The sequence below is a fragment of the Seriola lalandi genome, unplaced genomic scaffold (genome assembly GCF_002814215.2).
Source record: "Seriola lalandi dorsalis isolate HSWRI2012SDOR001 ecotype SW California unplaced genomic scaffold, Sedor1 jcf7180002054048, whole genome shotgun sequence".
Classification (NCBI taxonomy): Eukaryota; Metazoa; Chordata; class Actinopteri; order Carangiformes; family Carangidae; genus Seriola; species Seriola lalandi.
The window spans coordinates 790,763-808,269 of record NW_019524601.1 but is presented as its reverse complement, the minus strand read 5'-3'; the positions used below and the strand labels follow the sequence as shown (position 1 = coordinate 808,269).

Below are 17,507 nucleotides of genomic sequence, written 5' to 3'. Positions count from 1 at the left end.
CCAAATATGTGACTTATTACCTCGTGATCAGATCTCCAGTTTTTGAGATTTGCATTGACCGGGTACAATCTGAGCACCTTATCATATTTAAAATATATGACTGGTTCTTATCTATGTTTTTCAAATCCAATGAAAGCCAACAATTAATTGATCCTACTAACATATACTGCCTATAATATATAATATAATAATAATAATAATAATAATAATAATAATAATAATAATAAGAAGAAGAAGAAGAAGAAGAAGAAGAAATATTGTAAGATGTTTCATTTGATCAAATATTAAGTAGGCAGGCTAAAGCTTTGGAAATAATGCCCAACTTTAAATAGTTAACCAGAAAAATCAAGCGACACACGAGGGCACAGACCTGATATATTGCTGTTAATGTACCGTTAGTCACGTGCGTTCACCTGCTCTCACATGTCGTGCTGTGAGTCAGACATTCCGGAGAGAGAGTGTGAGAGAGATCCAGAGAGAGTAAGAAAGGCTGAGGGAAAGGAGGGGGCGGCTGGCAGAGATGTAAATGGAGGTAATGTTCCTGACCTTCTGAGCTGTGGGAGCTGAACTTTTCGGAGACAGACTGCCCTGCTCTCTGTAAGGAAAGACCCAGCCATGCAGTTAAGCCAGGGAAAGTAGTGTGGAGTTTGGCTGTGTGTGCACCTGCGCGTGTGTGTCTGTGTGCAAGTGTGCATGTGTGAGTGCATAATAACACCATGGGTGGCTGGCTTTTACTTGTAACGGTGACACCATTCTGACCTTTTGAGTTGTGGCACGCTGTCTGCAAGAGGATCCCACACTTTGCCAGTTTGGCCATTGATGACTATGAGCCCAACTTTAGCTACGATCTTCTCAGGTGGGTTTCCCAGCATGCCTCTCAGGTAAGCGGGGAAACACAACACCTGGCTATTAAATGTTCTCTCGTGACTGAAAGAAGTGAATATGTCAGAAAATCTCTCATGGTTTGAGTTGCAAGAGTTTAATCCTGACAACTTCATTAATTCCATGCAATTAAACTCACTGGCCTTTAAAAAGCAGCCTTTAATCTCTCGGTGTAATCGTAATTCTCAGACAAAATAGATCGGCATTTGACATTTTCGACAATTAAATCGTGACGTCATCCAAATCCACAGCACGCATGTTAATCCTTACTGCCATTTAAACCCAACACCTTGAGACGGCGCGCTTCGGAGGCCAGGGGGAATTTATTAAACATGAACATCCTCATTCATGGTTCAAATCCACGAGTTACACACACACACACACACACACACACACACACACACACACACACACACACACACACACACACACACACTTCCAAGCCAAGGTTACCAAGGCAACTGCAAGTGATGGACATTTTTCGTTTTGCCAAGCTGACAGAAAGAAATTTTACCCTTAAAAGATACAGTATCTTCCTCCTTCCACATAGGCAGATAAACTCTCTTTCCTCCTTTCATACACCACTCAGCATTTCCTGTCTCACATAACCCCTCTCTTTGCAAGAACTCTTCACGCCAGCTCCAGTTCTGTCACTTAATGCACTCGCTGACATTGTCTTTGCACAAACACAAACACACACACACACACGCACACGCACACACACACACACACACACACACACACACAGACACAGACACAGAAATACACACACACACACCGTACACCGACTCTGCTCAGTAATTTTGCAAAAACAAGGCAGCTCCTGCTTTTCTTCTTTTACTCTGGAAGTGATCTCTATGGAGCTGCAGCTAAGTCTCCCAGCAGCATCTCCTTCTCCAGCTCAAATCACAGGACACTGGTTCACTTCGGCTAAATACACTTCCACACTGCTGAAGCTCATAGGTGCTTTGATGAATTCTATGAAAGTGCTAACATCTCATTTCATCAAGGCCTATCCCTCTGGGAGTAAACTGCAAAGAATCATGTCTATCATTATCTCCATGACTGTAAAACCATCAGCCGCGGACACACTGTTAGAAATGGCACAGTTATCTGGCATGATTTCACCATGAATATGTCCAACTTATAAAGGGTTTTGCAATACAGAGATAACAGAGTCTGTTTATCATTCATGAGTTTGAGTTTCAAGTTTTCCTCGGAGGCACCACAGCAGCCGCTCTCTACATATTGTTCTGATCTTGAACCGAGTGAAACGCAAGAAAAAACACATGCACGCTCACACTGAAAATGATCAAACATACATGAACCTTCCATCATGGGTCTCAAATCACTCATGTCTCTGTGAGTGTCTCGCTCTCACTATTTGATTAGACACTCGTCTCTCACCTCTTGCTCACCCGGATGATGTGGAGACTCTCAAGGCAGAAAATTTACACAGGGAGGCTGGAATAAAGCTCATCAGTGGGCAGGGCCTTTAACTCTATTGCAGTCCAGGAGAAAGAAGGCGCTGTACTCCTATGGCAGAAGGGGACTTCCATTACTGTGAACAATAAAGGGGATCCAATGCATCAGTCAAGTTGTCTGCTCTGCTCACGCCCCTGATTTGCACCTAGTGTTACGCCCAGGCAACAGTAGCTACTCGGCTGAGTGGCTAGTGATGCATCCTATTCCAGAAGTGAATTTTTGTAAAAGATAATGTAACAGTTTTATCTGTGGGCTGACTGTACTACAATTTTATTTGTGCATGAGCCCAACTATTCACACCACTATCATATTCATTGCTAAGGTGCCTATTGATGTGATTTACGTGTCTGGTTTACCTGTCTGGAGCAAGCAATGTTAAAGCACTCAGGAGGGGATAATCCTATTGTGTAGTTTTAAACTGCAATGGATGAGAAAATCCATTACAGCAAAAATGGGATGGTAGAATTGCAAAATGCAGCAGAATGAGAATTAATGTGGTCAGAATTAAAGTTTTACTTTTCATTTATAATTAAATGATAATTATTAATTAACCACTGTGCCTTTTGAACATAATTCTGTAGAGGTAACATTATTTTACACTGTGCATGTTAATCATTTTGACAAAAGGTTTTAACGTCTTCAAAAGCAGTGCGCAACTGCTCCCCCAGAGCAAAGATTACTGCTACCATATTCACACATCTTTTTTTCTATTTTAAGTATAAAAACTCTGTTGTGGGAGAGAACAAAACAATGTTATTGTCTGTCTTTAAAGCAATTCCTGAATAACCAATATGTGTCTTCAGTGAATCACTTTTTAATTAAACTGTAAATCTTGGAATAAAATGTAAGTTTCATCACCAAAGAAGCCTGAAGATCAGAACAGTAAACTAGGCCATTTATGTACCAGCCGACCCAAGGCGACTGTATTTTTTCAGTGTTGATATGAATGGTGAAGTTTAATTTTGTTGCTCGTGTTTAATTAACAAGACTCTCTTACACTACACCAAGACTAGACACAGACATTTAGACTCAACATAGAGGGAAATGCAGGTATTACAAACAAGACTAATGATGGCTCTTTTCTATCTGAGCGTCAGACATGGCAATGTGACAGTGAGCCAGCACGCACAGTACCAGAAACAGCACCTGAAACTGAACCATCTTAATGGAATCCAGCCATCATTCATTTATTATTTACACCTATGCTTTGCCTTCTGTGAAATGTCAAAATGTCCTCTGTGAAAAAGCTTTGACCAGGTGTCAACGGCAATTTTGACACCGATGGAGGTATAAAAGGTAACCAGCTGTCAGCGGTTATCCCTATACCAGCTACTGGTTGAAAAGACTTCTATTTCATCACAGCTAACACGAACATTATTTCAGGCTGGTTAAATTTGATCTAAGATCGAGCTGGCTCGGGCCAGATCAGATTCCACTGGACGATAAAATCCAAGGGGATTCACTGAGTAAAGTAGAAGCTGTGTCTCCAGTAACTTCAGCATTGGCTCATTTACAGCATTTAATTTATAAATTAGCCAATTCAATAAATTAAATGTCTTCATGCATTAGAAATTATAATCAAGTGTGAAATGTTTTATAGATATAATTTTTTTTTCTGTAATTGAGAAGGCAACACAAGATATGTGCTGCAACACACAGGGCCACTGGTGGAGGGAGCAACCCTGATTGATTCAAGAGGCTCAGAGCTGAAGAACTAAAATTCTACAGTACATTTTTAACAGTATCACTAGGGACAGTTTGATTTGCAAAGTAACCCCTTAGCTTTCTGGATTTCAGGCAAACCCACAACAATGGTACAACACTGGGGGTTTTTTGGTGCTTTTTGTGGGTGTAGAAAAAGTCCATTAGCATCTGTGAAATTTACACCCATTAAACAAAACAAAGCATCGATACTGGACACTGTGCTCAGTAGCTGCCAGCTGAGTGCACCCGTAGAAATTGCTAACAGATGAGATTCTTTTTCTATGATTAACACACATAGTATATCTAATGTCTTGTCATATGACAAGAACTATTTTTTGACACATGCAATTTAAGACTTAAAAAAGCCTAATTGCACAGTGAGCCCTGTCATATGACTGATTACCACTGTTCTACATTTAAATTTGAACTCTGCAGTTTATATCCATTCCAGTGGCAGACAAAATTACCTATCTACAGCCCATCCTCAGCTCACTACCTCAGCTCATTCAACCTCTTGTTAGAAAATGACATAATGTGCTATGGAACCTGCCTGAAGTCCCAGGATGCTCACTGTACACTCCACAGAGGGCAAACAAAGGTTAACAACCCTTTATTAATCCCTGCTAACAGAGACACCCAGAGGGAGAGAGAGATAAAGAGGTAAAGAGACAGACACAGAGAGAGAGAAGAAAAAGAAGAAGAAGAAGAAAAGGCAAGCAGACGCAGTAACCAACAAAAACAAGGAAGATATGTAGATAGAGAATTATAAAAAGAGAGAAAGACACATATAAAGACAAGTAGACAGATGGACAGACAGAGACAGACACACACACACACACACACACACACACACACACACACACACACACAGCGCTGTGGGAACGCAAGTTAGGAGATTTGAGCTGTAATTGGATCGGCCTCTATTTGGGGTCAGCGGTAAAAGTGAAAAGACTGGGAGGTTTTTTCAAATGGACTAAAGACCAGGGATACACTGGAGCACAGCAAAGGTCACTATCAACCAGTCCTTTGGGGGAAGTGTGTGCACAGGTGTGGGTGTGTGTGTTTTTGGAGGGGTAACAGAGGTAGAAGCGATAGCCAGGGGAAGAGATGGAGACAACAGGGTGATAATGAGGCTGTTTAGGTTGCTCACAAACTTAACTGTGATCATTCTGCTCGCCTCAGGGGGTGCAGGGTTAGCCAGTAAACTGGTATAAAAATTGAGAAGAGATTGAGAGAGACAGTGACGGTTACAAGTGAGACAATTATGAGAATAATTCAACTTGATTTGGTATTTGAGGCGTAGAGTTTGAGCAAGGGGAAAATATGGGTATTACCAAATCACTTCAACCATTTCACTGTCCTCCTCGCAGAGATCTGTCGCTCTCTCTCAACGTCATAGCTCAACACTTAGTCCATCCTTCAATGCCACCAATCAATCGACAGATCGATTCCAGGGTACATGTGTGTGAAAGGTTGAAATATATGCAGTAGAATTGCACTACATTTTGCTTAAATTTCTACAATCTTGAGTAGAGTTTTGTAGAGAAATTTAATATCCACCACCTGCAAAGATAACTCAGTAGTTTAGCTGACATTATCAGATTATATACTCTATATTTTAGAGGTTTCTTTTCTGATTTTATATACATATTTTTTCCAACACGGGTGTATTTTTTGTATGATGCAGTTTTGCTATCTAATTCAAAAAGTAATTCATTTACATTTTGTGATTTCCACTCCTTCTCTGCAACTCCTGACCCTTTTCTCTGTGCTCTCATCCTCCTATCTGGCCAGGTATAAACTAATCCCCTGTGTCTTTGCTGCAGCAGAATGTGCAGGGGACAAATCTGCTGCCTGAGTGTGTGTGTGTGTGTGTGCACGGATGGTGTGCATCAGTATGTGAGTTTATTTAGAAAGTGAAGGGAAAGAAACTGCTCAAATTTTATTTACCCACCTTTCTCTATGTTTCTAATTAGTTATTGTTAATTCAGTAAATAATTTAAACTGTCACAGTATTTTTGAGTGTCTTTTTCATGCGTTTCAATTCGATTTCTGGAAGACAAATAAGCAGTTTTTTCCATGCTGATCTCTGCCAGCCTTTTGTTCTACTGCGTCCTCAGTAAATTCAGTAACCATGGGCGAAAATGTATTTCAGGACAAAGACGGATTAAACTTGATTTTTTTTTCTCTCCCAGTTGATACGGCCACACATAACAGGCTTGATTCTAGCTTGAGAAAATATACAGATGCCACCAATCAATCCACAGATCGATTACATTATAGAGTAGACAACTGCAGATCCCCCTGTATTCTCACAGCAGAATATGTACCTGACAGAAACACATCAACACTCCGGCACATAGATTTGGAAGGTTACAAACATGCACCCTCAGCACATGCACGCTGCACAGAGCTTCTCCCTTCCCCGCTCGTTTTGTTTCGCTAGGCTGATTTGAAAGACATTTAATTATTGAAACACAATTAATGCAGTTCTCCCTGGGAATTGGCAGAACACACACACACACACACACACACACACACACACACACACACACACACACACAGAAAGGCATGGGGAGGAAACAGCAGGCTACACACCAGCAGAGATTAACCGGTGATTCACATGCATATGGGATTAATACATTTAGATTATGACTGAAAAGGATACTTTTTTTCTAAATATGGAGCTGCTACAACTGTGGGCCTAAATGAGGATTTAGGAGGTCATTATCTAAGTTGCAGAGATAAAGAGATCATAGATGGATTGAGTGAATGAGACTTGTGAAACACTACATTGTTTATTGTTGACCATGGTTTGGTAATACCAATATCATATAAAAAAAGCTATTTGACAATGGACAACTTTGGAAAAAAAACATTATATTCTTATAGGGATTTATAGAGTGTTTGTAATGCAAAATGATCTAAACATAAAGAGATTAGTGATAAAACTGTGATGGCAACCTACAAAAACTGGTGTATACATATATTTTTTTTATTTGTTTTTCCCTGGTATTTATATATCTGGAATGTTTAACCTTTTCTATACACTAGGCTATATAATTCCCGTGATTTAACGTGTTGTGCAAAATAGACCATAATATTATAATTTTGGATTAAAAGAGATGGATCTCAGAGAAGCTACCTGAACCAGCTGTAGGCTCTGCTCCTTCATGAACACACACACACACACACACACATACACACACACAGACACACACAGACCTGCATGAAGGAATAACAAGTGGTGTGTTTGTGTGTGGGGTGGGGATAGGGTAGGACCATACTACAATCTGCCTCATTAATTCACACACATTCACTCACTGCGCCTATGCCAGTATTTCAAGGACAAGAACCACACCGCAATGCCTAAGCTGGTTTCAGTAAAAAAAAAACAACAAAAAAAACAACAAAAACAACAACAACAACAACAATAAAAACAACAAACACAAACAATACAATCGTAGACCACCGACAAAAATTAAGCAAACCTGGGTGGTGGACAAGCGGGTAACGGCTTTAATCAATAGGCTTAAGAAATATAAGCTATTTGGCTCCAGTGTGCGTCTCCACCCGCCCCCTTATCAAGAGCCCACACATGTTGATTATAGGATCAAAGTCCTTTAATACTATTCCAAAAAAAATACCTATTACACCTACACATTCCTACACCTTCATAAAAAAAATATTCTACGAAAAACTCAGAAATTAGACATTTCATAAGGGAGATCTTGCAAAAGCTGATCAGCCGAGGTTTCTCGACCAAACAGGTTATTCACATAAACCAGTACAGGGTTTATGAGTGAACCAGCTTTAGGTTATTGCATGAAACAGCTCTTACCAATAAACGGTGCACGGCAGGGATGGATGGATGGATAGATGTGTGCGGTCTCTCTCTATGCTGCTCTCCTCCGGCGCCGCAGCTCACTGCCTGTTCATTTGCCGCAGACCCCGCCCCCTCCACACCAATTGGCCCAATGAACGTCGACCAAAGATTGTCGATGTGAAACGAAATAAGTCCCTCCCTCCGATTTCCTTCTTTGCTTAGCCGAGTATTAAATTTACTTTACCATTATCATATATCGTCACCTTCCTAAAATAATGGCCTAAGTCATGTTTTGACAAAAATGTTTTTTTTGCCTAAATCACCCCCTCATGATGCTGGCCACCTCTGGTAAAATCGCCTGAATCCTCAGTTGAGGGGAACATGCAATTCTACCCCCGGTTGTATAATGGCCTATGTCAAAAGTGTGACTCTTTTGTTGAGTTTTTTGTGTTTCCTGAAAAACCTGAAAAAATGACTTAGGCCATTATTTTAAGAGGGTGTCGATATGGTAAATGTTTTCGATTCTCAGTCCCTCGGCCTCATGCTTTGTGAGTCACTGAAAGTGTGTCACAGATATATCGAAAATATTGGGCCGTACAACCCAATATTTTAATTCACCTGTCTGAATTTGACGTTCCTTTAGCTTTGAAACATGCCTGACATTAGCTTTCTCCCACCTAGTGAGCCTTTCTGTAGTTACATTCGTTTGAATATTCTGAATCCCTTTGAAATTTAGTTAGTTTTTAGCTGTTTAAATGTTAAGCTAACTGACCATAGTTGCCATTGGTAGAGAACTATCTTGACCTACACTGCAACCGTTAATTTCGTGTTCCGCTGATAAACTAGCTTATTTTTGCACTTATTTTAACTCTTAGCTTATTTTTTTATCCAACTGAAGACGTGTTTATTTAGTATGTTTTTTTAAAAGTGGGACACAGCTAAATACTCGTACTTGGCTCCATCAACAAAAGCGTCGCAAAGGTTAAAAAAAAAAACCATTACCTGCACCTGTTTGGGATTTGAAGTCTATTCTGGTGGCCATTACAATTACAAAACATTAAGGACGCTTTTTGAAAGAACTACAAGCAGCCACTCCGCTCTCAACACCGCCCACCCTGCCTCTCGACTACAGTTTTATCAGGCAGAAAACTTCCTGAATGAGATACTAACCACAACAACAGGGGCAGAGTTGCCTGTAGGACAAAACGACGGAACCATTTGTCGGTCGTTGTTGTTACATATTTTTTGTTACCGCTGTTTTATCACCAGGCTCTACAGCTAGCGACATAGCTCTCGTTAGCTAAAGACGGAGTTGATCACCTGCTCTAAACTGCTAATCTCATGTTAGCACGCTCCCTGTAGGTATTGCTCACTTATCCACCTCCTTGACATCGGCACTCTGCCTTTCCTCGACTCACTGGCACCTGTCTCACCGCAGGTAAGTGTCGTGCTATGAATGTCAACGCTCTCCATCACCGACATGTTTTTTTCCCAGGTAGTTATAAGCGAAGTAACAAACTTGTCAGAGTTACAGTGGCTATGGCACTACAGCATCATCTGGCGAATGTTGTATTTTACATGAAGCTGCAAAAGGAACCGGTACTTGTCAAATAGGGAACTTTTTACTCACAGTTCTCTCAGTGGCTGCCATAACATTTCAGGTGGATGCAAGTTAATGGTTCAAAATGAGCACAACAGCAAAATAATGGCCTGTAAATGCCAGCCCTAGTCGGTTCAGTGTTAATGCAGTCAGAGAGCACTGTGTCCGTGTGGCTTTAAACTTATCTGGATTGTAAAGACACATGCAAAACAGTGGTTGCAGCCTTGCCGCCATTTACTGTTGTGACTAATCTTTGGTAAAGTGCAAGTGTAACTAATAACGTTAATTAATGTTTTTCTTCTCTGCCATTAACCCTTAGTACTGAAGCAGAATGCACAATACCAGACCCCTGTTGCATATTATTAAACTACTGTGATTAGGATTGTGTTACACTAGTGTTTGACAGTTTTATCAACCATATGCAAATACATAGCTACGAAAATAAGTCCTATACACAGAGAGTACTGTTACCTCTCCACTCTCCAGTCTTTACAGTCTCCTACATCTATGATTGAAACCTTGGCCTTTGTTAAAGTGTTGTTTACACATTAATTTACAGAAAATGGACTAAAGCCTAATTGATGAATTGTGGTATGACACAACCTTATGTGAATTTTGGGAGTTACCCACGATTGTGCTTTCTTTCCAAACTTTCCAAACACATTGGATGTAAACTTATCCCCATGTTGAACGAAGAAAAACTCTGTCTAAACTGAATCCCAAAAGTAATGAAGCACAGGAAAACAGTCTCCACAATAGAATGTTTAAATGAATTTATTAGAATGTATTACTTATTAAAGTACATTTGTTTATTGTTTCTAGTATTACAGAAGAAGGACTCTATATTAATAGTTTATTGCGTCAATGTTTCAGGTATTTCTTTAATCCTGTGGCAGGGCGGTCTGTTACCATGTCAGTTAATGTCTCTCAGTTGTAGCTGTTGAAGACACTGACCAATCCTTATCTTATAATCCTAGTTAGCAATTGGTATTAAGAAACACTGGCACAATGGATGCAATTTTAACCATAATGTTTTTGCATTAGTGGGTGTCAAGGATCAAACTGAAGCGTCGACATAACTAAAGTGCCTTCTGATAGTTGGAGGTAAAAGGTAGGCTTCAGTTGTTGTCTGATCAGCAGGTGATGACTCATTGTAATTTTGAAAAGACACACTCCTGAACAGAGACTTGGTATGTAAGTTAGTCTCCCTGCCCTCTAATAAATGATCTGTATGATGAGTAGAATGAAGAATGACGTCATTGTAGATCATGTGAAGGTAATAAACAGTGGTTGAAGAAGAACTGGTCCTGGAGGCGTCACATGTAGGCGGGTGTGTGTGAGTGACTGAGACACAACACAGGCCAGTGAAAGAGGATATCATTGATATTTTTCCCCTTTTTTAACCATCAGGATTCACTGCTTCCTTATGAGAAGGCTGAGATAAATATTCATATAATGTGTAGGCCAATGTTCTATATTTATCACAGTGACATTTTTACTGCAGCAGTAATATTGGAGAGGTTGTCCTTGTTCAGGTATGACTCATGCCAGTTTCTCACCATTGCACCCAGTGGAACAGTAAACTACACACTTTGCAGTGCGGCTGTTATGTGATGATCATGTCTGTGACTGAAAGGCTTTCTGGGAAGTAGTGCACATGGGATTTTATAACATGCAATGGATCGAATAGAGCTGGTGCACTTTTGGAAGCATTATAAAAAAAATTGTTTCTTGAATTTATTCCATTTTTGACTCACCAAAATTTATCTTCCCGCTTTAATACAACATTTAAACACTTTTGCATTTAAAGGCATCTAAATACTGCAATACTTTTTTTTTTAAATCCTTGACTGTCATTTCCATCCACCACCAACTATATCTCCCTGCTTGTTCACCTGTCTTGCCTTCTTCTTCTTCAGGTCCTTGTCTGCTCCCATTCTGTCAGTCTCTGTGAGTGATTGAATGCGGCGAGACTGGCATCAGTAGACAAGCACACACACAGAGGGCCATTGATTGGTCAAGGATGACCATGGATGACATGAAGAATGAAGCCGACACCACCTCACTAGTCTCCATGGCTCTCTACACTGTGATGTATCCCGTCTTTAACCAGGTGAAGAATGCAGAGTTTCAGTTGAAGTAAAAACAATAAAAGCTGAGTAAACAAGGCCAAAGTTTGCTGCATGAGAAAGAAATCTCGATGAGCCTTGTTGTAAATATTCAGGTGTAGCAGAAAGAGGTTGCAGTATTTGTCTAATGAAAATGCTGGTTGCGGATTGCAGTGAATAGGATTTTTTTTTTTGCCAAGTTCAGGTCTGTGGTGTGCCAGGATAAAAATGCTAAATAAAGTGCTAACAAGGATATATGACAATAATGTAATGTAATGTGAAGTGACCAGACTGCTAGTGTCTTCTGGGTGTATGTGAAGTGTGTGTATGTATATATATATATATATATATATATATATATATATATATATATACTGTGCTTGCAGGTTATGTTTTTCCTTAACTTACGCATATAGACTAGGTTTCTTGTGTTTCCATTATATTTACACATGAAGTTCAGTGGAGTGTGTTTATTTAAGATCTCCTTCTTGTATAATTACCAGTTTTAAAAGGAAAAAGCTATTTATCTTTGCTAATTTTTCGCTTCAAAAACTGGAATTTTGAAAACAAAATCTGCAAATGTAAATGGTACACACCCAGACATGGCAAACTATAATTTACACAGAGCTCAAAATAACACAGGAAGTGTCAAGAGGTGCTGTGCAAATGTTAAATCAAAACTGACAAGACAAAGAAAATCAATAGAGAGTACTGTATGTGGTGGCGGCACAAACTTGAGAACACAACAATGGGCTTCATTTATCAAACAAATTACATTGCAGTTTGTACTGAAAACAATTTAAAACCGACATCTATGCTCTTTATGTAGCAAATCAATGGATAACACACACAGAGCACACACTTAAAGAGCAGGGCTATTTTATATTATACCACCAGAACAGGAGTATTGTCTTTCAAAGCCTGACAAACACTATAAATTTATCAACTTGAATTTTTTTTTACAGCTTCTGGGAGGCCTATGGGTTTGTGGCACTGACCATTTTCATTCCCCAATCCTCTCTCCCCTCATTTCTAGTCTGTCCACTCCTCGATAAAGACAAGAAATGCATAAAATTTAAATCGATTTTTCCACAAACATTTTTTGGTGAAGGTTGATCATGAAGAGATACTTAATTTTAAACCAACATATGTGTTAGTCCATGGTGTGCAAACTGAGCACCGTGAAGTAATATCAGAATATGAGTTCAGAGGAACTGAACAGAATACAGTGCAGTACACAGTCCAATACAATAACACAGTGTCCTCCTTTGATATTGTGGGTTGCCTGGCTTGTATGCACTGTCTGCAGAATTACTTTTCAGGACAGAGGAGAGTCTATGATAAGAGCTGAGCTGTTTGTGTTTGTGTGTATGTTACGGTTTGTGCTACTGGCTTATGTTTGTGTGTCTGTGTATTATGACTTGCAGTTGGAGCAAGTCAACTTATCAGCAGCGCAGACCTTGAGAGCAGCTTTTATAAAGGTTAGTTTGTTTACATTTCATGGAATGAACAGTCTTCTTTCTTGTAATAACTGGGCCTATACCTAACTTTTTCAACAATTTCAGAACATCAACTTTCTGTTAAGTTGTAGATTATATAAGTCCCACAGTTGACCAAAGTTGACTATGATTACTATCAGTGCAACTTGTATGTTTGTGTGTCTGAAGGCAGAGAAGGAGAACCCAGGCCTGACCCAGGACATTGTTGTCAAAATACTGGAGAAGAAGAACTTAAAAATCAACTATAGTGAGTCTCTACTTCGCATGGCTGCGGACGATGTGCAAGGTATGATGCTGGGTGCTTGATTAATGTTGTGTGTGAAGAGTGAAGGAGGGAGACATTGGATGTGTTACATAGGAAAACTAGACAACTGTAACAACGTGTAATTATGTCAAAAAGAAAGGCTTTGTAAACTGACAAACAGTAAGGATGCTTCAGCAGGCTGGATGATAACCACCTTAACCTAACTGGGGTTTCTGTTACTTTTTGTCTTATTACATGAGCTCAATTTGCCACTGGGGGGAGCTGTTTCTCCACAAATCGACTCATCTCCCTACTCTCAAATGTCCCTTAATTTCTGTCTGTAATTGAATTCCTTGTGCCGTGTACAGTGATTGATGGTAGTAATGAATTCACACTCGCATATACACACACACTTTGGATGAATTTTAAATGCATCTCCTGCATGGCACATCCCAAATTCTACCTTAATACTGCCTTTGCTTAACAAACTAAACATTGCCATTTTAAATGGTGTGCACACATATGCATGGTCATGTATTCATTTTATACCTTTGACTGTAGATGTGTTTTTCGCATGTGCTACTGTCATTTATTGCTTTATATTGGTGTCACCTGCAGCTACAGCACATTCAGTACGTCTTCAGACCCTTTCAATTATTTCACATTTTGTGATGTTGCAGCCTTATGCTAAAATAAAAAAAGCAATCATTTTCATAAATCCACACTCAATACCCCATAATGACACAATGAAAACAGATTTTTAGAAATCTTTACAGAAAAATTCAGACCCTTTGCTATGATACTTGGATATTATCTCAGATGCCTCCCATTTCTCTTCATCATCTTTGAGATGTTTCTTTTGGTTGATTGGACATGATTTGAAAGGCACACACCTGTCTATATAAGGTCTGACAATGCACATCAGAGCAAAAACCAAGCCGTGAGGTAAAAGGAACTGCCTGCAGAGCTCAGAGACAGGATTGTGTCAAAGCACAGATCTGGAGAAGGCTACAAAGAAAATTTCTGCTGCATTGAATATTCCTAAGAGCACAGTGGCCTCCATAATTCTTAAATGGAAGACGTTTGGAGCAACCAGGACTCTTCCTAGAGCTGGCTGCTCGGCCAAACTGAGCAATCGAAGGAGAAGGGTTTTGGTAAGAGAGGTGACCAAAACCCTGATGGTCACTCTGGCTGAGCTCCAGATATCCTGTGTGGAGATGGGAGAAACTTCCATACTTATGTAATTGTGATATTTAATAATTTCCTTTTTAATAAATTTGAAAATATTTCTAAAATTCTTTTGTTTTTACTTTGTCATTATGGGTTATTGAAACTAGATGGGTGAGGAGAAAAAATACCCTTTTTTTATTTTAGCATAAGGCTGCAACATAACAATGTGAAAAATTGAAGGGGTCTGAACACTTCCTGAATGCACAGTATTTACATGTGTGTTAACGTGCCTGTCACTGAGATCTGTATTTTTCTCTTCCTTTTGGTGTTTTCAGAGTTCATGATTGATAGACGAGAGCCAGAGTTCCAGGAGCTGAACGAGAGGGCCCGAGCTCTGAGACACATCCTCAGCACCATACCAGATGAGATCAATGACAGAGTAGGCTTCCTACAGACCATCAAGTAAGACAGCTCGGTGTGTGAATGCGAGTGTGTGTGTGCAATATTCGCCAGGTTTATTTTTGCTTAAAAGTTTCAGTCAAACTTCCTGTATTATTTTTTCATCTTTAATATTAATTAGTAATTATTAATTGAATACACTGCCAGACGATGTCTCAAGGACTTTAACTAATCATTCCCATGGGTAAAATCTTTCTTCTTTTTTTTTATAATAAATTGCTTTGATACACTGTGTGTGTCTTCATGATGAAGACCCTTGTTTCATAAAAACAAAAAACAAAATTCATTCATTGTATGAAGTATAATGAGACAACCAGGAGTCAGCACAAGTTGAAAATCTGTCAATAGTTCGTGGCAAGTTTTGAGGTTGTTACAAACACAGACTCATAGGCACAGTCTACACACTTTTGCAATCAGTGCATACTTATGTTGCTAACCAGAGTGAATGTCTGTATCAGAGGACATTGGTTGTTTAACTGCACAAACAGACCTGTAGTTAAAGTCATGCGAATAATGTGAGTTGAAAAGTCACTTTACTCTCTGTCTGCACACACCTTAAGAACTGAAACACAAGATATGGTTATGTTTTACTACAGCACCTTCACTTAGCAAAATAGTTTGTGTTTGTGTGCAATAAACAGTTTATCAGTAAAATGATAGAAGAAGAAGAAGAAGAAGAAGAAGCAAGAAGTAAATAACTGTGCTCAAATTAATCTCAATACATCCAGAGAGTGTTTGACATTCATTTGAGATTGTTTGATTGTTTCTAACTGGTCATTTGTGCTGTGGTATATCAAGGAATGGTTTAGAAGAAGTATGAAATAATCTCAACTCATTGGTCCACTCACAAGCTTTCAACCGCATCTCACAGTTTTCATCAACAATTGGAGCTGGGGTGTCATCTCGTGACCCAGGTTTAGAAATCAAATCATTAAAACATGCCACATAAACATGCATAGGTACTGAACTTAGTGTTAGTTATTTATATGTATGTGATGGAATAGTGATGACAAACCTCCAAGGTTTTGTATCTTTGTCCACTGCACTATACACACACACACGCACACACACTAGAGACGGTGGAGAGACAGTGAGAAACGTTTCATTTCCTTGGCTCACTTTGCCATTATTTTGATGGAATTCAATACTCTTAGTGAGTCACTGCTTAAGTTACTTACCCAGCGGACGGCTTAGAAAAAAAATCAATTCAAATGGAATGCTACTAATTTAAGTTATGAAACGACAGATTTCAAGTGCATACAAGGAGAGAAAAAAAGTTGAAGGTGCAAGCAGTTTGTAACAACAGGGGAAGAAAGGCAGACAACGAGCAGGATCAAAGAACTGTTGTTTCAGGGTTATCACTGCCTGATAAAACCAGACAGATTTTGAGATATTGTTTTATTAACATGCACTTTATTTGTGTGTCATATCCACAGAGACATTGCCAGTGCCATAAAGGAGCTGCTAGACACAGTTAATACTGTCTTCAGGAAATACCAGTATCAGAACAGACGGGTAAGTAGATACATGAAGAGGGAAAAGTACATACACACAAACAGTCTCCGTGAAATAAGTGGAGCTGAAAGGCTGTCTGTATTTATTGGCTAGGCATTGGAACAGCAGAAGAAAGAGTTTGTGAAATACTCCAAGAGCTTCAGCGACACTCTCAAAACATACTTCAAAGACGGAAAGTATGACACTGTTTCTAGTTTTCTCTGTTTTTCTTCCTTTTCTCTCATCGGTTTTTCCTTTTCACACACACTCACACACACACACAAACACACACACACACACACACACACGCATGCATATGCACACAATGTCACGATCATGTAAATGGTTGTTGTTTGATCACAGGCCAGCTTCTATCAAATTTCTACCATTGCTGAATAATTCCCTTGACCCATTTCCTGTGGATTCATGCTGGCTTGTATTCTCTGAAGCCTGACATTCTCCAATCCAGCCAGATCAAAATGTTTCCTGGATCAATCCTGATATTGTTGCCATGGTTCTCTGCTGTATGATTGACAAGTGCATCCTTGTGTCTATGTCACGGTTGTTTCCAGAGTGATAAACGTGTTTGTCAGCGCCAACCGGCTCATCCACCAAACCAACATGATACTGCAGGCCTTCAAGACGGTGGTGTAGCAGCCTGAGAAGACATACACACCGACAGACATTTTTATTTGAGAAAAGGTGATATGAGGCTGTGTAATTTGTAAAGACATTGTATTATTTTGGGCTGTATAATTTATAATTCTGTAGCTTTGAGGGTAGATCAGGTAGTTTAAGGTTCAAAGCAAATCAGGTTGACAGTAATTGCCAGGGATTTTTAACTCTCTTTTATGTTGTTCTTTTATCAGATTCTTAAGTCAATATTCCTCTATATATTTCTCTCTCTGTTCAGTACTGTGTAGGACTAAAAAAGTATAGGGGAATGTGATCATTTTTCATGTCCTCAAAAGTTTGGCAATTGCAAAAGTCTTAAAAAGTTACAATAAAAACAAGTGGCATTCAGTTTCCAAACACA

At 39.4% G+C, this 17,507-nt stretch overlaps 2 protein-coding genes across 4 annotated transcripts in view; one reads left to right on the top strand and one right to left on the bottom strand.

The window, feature by feature from the left end:
- Positions 1-9,546, bottom strand: part of serpini1 (serpin peptidase inhibitor, clade I (neuroserpin), member 1) — a 20,361-nt gene extending 10,815 nt beyond the window's left edge. The window contains exons 1-2 of one of the 3 annotated variants that reach the window (XM_023402992.2): positions 7,913-7,984; positions 2,290-2,443 (exon numbers count right to left, since the gene is read on the bottom strand). The gene's annotated coding sequence lies outside the window, so the exon portion shown is untranslated. Of the gene's footprint in view, positions 1-2,289; positions 2,444-7,912; positions 8,046-9,527 lie in introns of those variants that run through there. The other 2 variants (XM_087173126.1, XM_023402993.2) reach the window with 2 other exon arrangements.
- pdcd10a (programmed cell death 10a) lies at positions 8,993-17,507 on the top strand. The gene is made up of 8 exons (XM_023402975.2): positions 8,993-9,335; positions 11,417-11,610; positions 13,033-13,086; positions 13,273-13,390; positions 14,854-14,980; positions 16,414-16,492; positions 16,586-16,668; positions 17,044-17,507. Exons 2-8 carry the CDS (start codon positions 11,521-11,523, stop codon positions 17,123-17,125), a joined length of 633 nt encoding a protein of 210 aa, XP_023258743.1. The 5' UTR covers positions 8,993-9,335; positions 11,417-11,520; the 3' UTR covers positions 17,126-17,507.